This window comes from Eupeodes corollae, chromosome 3 (assembly GCF_945859685.1).
Source record: "Eupeodes corollae chromosome 3, idEupCoro1.1, whole genome shotgun sequence".
In the NCBI taxonomy this organism is placed as follows: Eukaryota; Metazoa; Arthropoda; class Insecta; order Diptera; family Syrphidae; genus Eupeodes; species Eupeodes corollae.
Window position 1 is genome coordinate 36,656,499 of NC_079149.1, and position 3,402 is coordinate 36,659,900.

At 38.1% G+C, this 3,402-nt stretch overlaps 1 protein-coding gene across 1 annotated transcript; it reads right to left on the reverse strand.

Moving 5' to 3' along the window:
- Nucleotides 1-1,034: 1,034 nt before the first annotated feature.
- LOC129949306 (actin, muscle) lies at nt 1,035-3,119 on the reverse strand. The gene is made up of 2 exons (XM_056060690.1): nt 2,959-3,119; nt 1,035-2,373 (listed from the first exon to the last, which is right to left on the reverse strand). Exons 1-2 carry the CDS (start codon nt 2,996-2,998, stop codon nt 1,283-1,285), a joined length of 1,131 nt encoding a protein of 376 aa, XP_055916665.1. The 5' UTR covers nt 2,999-3,119; the 3' UTR covers nt 1,035-1,282.
- Nucleotides 3,120-3,402: the final 283 nt, after the last annotated feature.

Sequence of the window (3,402 nt, forward strand, 5' to 3'; positions counted from 1 at the left end):
ATAAAAATAATTAATTTAGCAATGGAATGACAAAATGATAAGTACTTAAAACTCCTTCGTATTAATTAAGTCACTTTACAAACTAAAAATAATATTTTTCTTAAATCGCTATTAAGACGTTAATGATTAAACCAAAATAGAACATGTTTGAGAGTATTTTTCTCAGTCTGTCTGCCAGAACTTTAATTTCAAAAAATTGCTGTCGGTAACTATAAGTACTTTGAAAATTTGAGATTTTCCATATGTTGTGCTCCTCTAATCCCAAACGCCATTCAACACTCGTGTTAATGTTCATTCTAAAATTCCTCCCATAAGAACTTAGAAAACCCTTCACCACCCCACCACATCTCACCCCACCCTACAACCCACATTTATGCAAAAAACCAAAGTATCAAACGAATTTGAAATATTCAGCTTTTGCACTCAGACGACTTTAAAGAAATACTTTTTCAGCACCACAATCTATCTCCACGACGATAAACCATTTTCCGAGCAATATGTACCTTGCTCATTGGCCATATGCCAATAATATTCCCCTCCCTTCGCATTGCGACTTCCCCACACCTTTCTCTAAAAACATTTATCGTCTCGTTAAATTAATTAGCAAAAATACCGCAGCATCCCTTGCAAGACCAAAAAATCATTAATTCTAACATCTTTAGAGCGCCTTCAAAAAGCATTCTATGAAAAATTAAATGCATCGAAGAAATGTGATTATTTAATATTCATCATCACTTATGAATTATTTATTATGACAGCCGCCAAAAGATTACGATTAATGTCAAAAAAGTGACAGAGACAGCTCGCATGCAAGTACCATGTCAAAATAATTTTCAATCAAGGTATAAATAAAAATCAGATTATTAAATTGTATACATTATTTTTTAATAATAATAATAATAAATTCGTTGACTAGCTTACAAAATAAAATAAAGAATCGCATCCTTTTTTTTGTATTAAAAAGGACGAAATATAGAAATAAAAATTATTTTACATTTGGCATCAATAAATTTCCTAACAATAATAATTGTGCATTAAAACTAATTCCATATTTATACAAAAAAAGAAATTATATAAAAACAAAAATTATAAACAAATATTAACAGAAAAGTCATAGGATATCAGTCGGCAGGACAAAATAAAAATAATATGTGCACTCCTGGTTGGCATCAGGATCTGATTGATCTGGTTTTTGGGGTTTACATTGATTTGGTTGAGCTCTTGATGGGTAGCATTTCTTGTAGTAGATGACAATAAGGTCGAACAAGGTTGGTTTGGGATCTTAGAAGCATTTACGGTGGACGATTCCAGGGCCGGATTCATCGTATTCTTCCTTGGAGATCCACATCTGTTGGAAGGTGGAGAGGGAAGCAAGGATGGATCCACCGATCCATACGGAGTATTTCCTCTCTGGGGGAGCAATGATCTTGATCTTGATGGTGGATGGGGCCAAGGCGGTGATTTCCTTTTGCATACGATCAGCAATACCTGGGTACATGGTGGTACCACCGGACATAACGGTGTTGGCGTACAAGTCCTTCCTGATGTCGACATCGCACTTCATGATGGAGTTGTAGACGGTTTCGTGGATACCGCAGGATTCCATACCCAAGAATGAGGGTTGGAAGAGGGCTTCTGGGCAACGGAAACGTTCGTTACCGATGGTGATCACTTGACCGTCGGGAAGTTCATAGGACTTCTCGAGGGAGGTGGAGGCGGCGGCTGTGGCCATTTCTTGTTCGAAGTCCAAAGCGACATAGCACAATTTCTCCTTGATGTCACGAACGATTTCACGCTCAGCGGTGGTGGTGAATGAGTAACCACGTTCGGTGAGGATCTTCATGAGGTAGTCGGTCAAGTCACGACCAGCCAAGTCCAAACGGAGGATGGCATGGGGCAAGGCATAACCTTCATAGATTGGCACGGTGTGGGAGACACCATCTCCAGAGTCGAGCACAATACCGGTGGTACGACCGGAGGCGTACAAGGAGAGCACAGCTTGGATGGCGACGTACATGGCTGGCGAGTTGAAGGTTTCAAACATGATTTGGGTCATCTTCTCACGGTTAGCCTTTGGGTTCAATGGGGCTTCGGTCAACAATACTGGGTGCTCTTCTGGGGCAACACGCAATTCATTGTAGAAAGTGTGATGCCAGATCTTTTCCATATCATCCCAGTTGGTGATGATACCGTGTTCAATGGGGTACTTGAGGGTGAGGATACCTCTCTTGCTTTGGGCCTCATCACCGACATAAGAGTCCTTTTGACCCATACCGACCATGACACCTTGATGACGGGGTCTACCTACGATAGATGGGAAGACGGCACGTGGTGCATCATCACCGGCAAAGCCAGCTTTGCACATACCGGATCCTGTAATCGAAATAAAAAACAAAACGGAAATAAGTATTTTGTTGTTAGAAATTACGTCAGGGTGTGTTTTTTTGGAGGGATTTTTTACACAGGAAGTTTTGCTGTGAAAGTTTTTTTACTGGTTTTTCTACTGTGAAAGTGTGGGATTTTACATTTTTAAAAATTTAACTTTTTTCGCAAAAGAATTTGTTTTGGTTTTCCAAAATAATTATTTTATTTGTGATATTTTGAAATAAGTGGTCTGAATATGAAAACATTTCAAGACTTATGTTCTCAGTCCTGTAAAATTAAGCACTATCCTCCAAGGATTTAAATATAGTTAATACTCTGTTTGAATACGTTAAAATGTTGGTTGTCCATGTTTTAAGACCAGAAATTTTGTAGGTTTTTTGAAAATATTTTATAAAATTTATATGAAAATTCTAGAACTCCTTTTTTCACTTGAGAACTGATTTCTTCATATCCCTTGAATTTTAGTGAAACTAAGAAAAAACACTAAAAATTATCTTTCAATCATTTCTTCCAATCAAAATGTCACTCTTTCAAATTTTAGAAAAATGTAATTTTTTGTTTTTAAAAACGCACCGTTATCAACGACCAAAGCAGCAACATCATCGTCACACATTTTGAATTAGTTTTTATTTATTTAGTTTTAAAACACAAAAGAATACTGAAAAGATCGCGCTTCGGTATATTACAAACCGTTTCCAATGGATCGAACTGACTGAGCGTATCTCGGCAGGCGAACATCAGTTTTTATATTCCGGATAGCCCCACAAGAAGTTCAGATACAAGATTTCACAGATGTCGACGTCGTCTTCGTCGAGTGGTGGTATTGTGGCCCGGATAAAAATAGATCCATGATGATGGTGATGGGGCTTTGAATCATATCGAAGACGGTCTGTGACGGCAGGCGGCGGTGCTGGTGGTGGCGGTGGAAGTTAGCCTGCGCCGAGTAAACGTACCGTATATGGTAAGAGATTTGGAAAATTCTATGAATTTGTTTTTTAATTTTGTTTTTCAAAAAGC

Bases quoted from the DNA above. Each gene is read 5' to 3' on its own strand.
- LOC129949306 (XM_056060690.1), bottom strand. From the start codon at position 2,998: ATGTGTGACGATGATGTTGCTGCTTTGGTCGTTGATAACG. The intron at 2,374-2,958 runs GTGCGTTTTTAA...TTTCGATTACAG, and splicing joins TGCTTTGGTCGTTGATAACG to GATCCGGTATGTGCAAAGCT.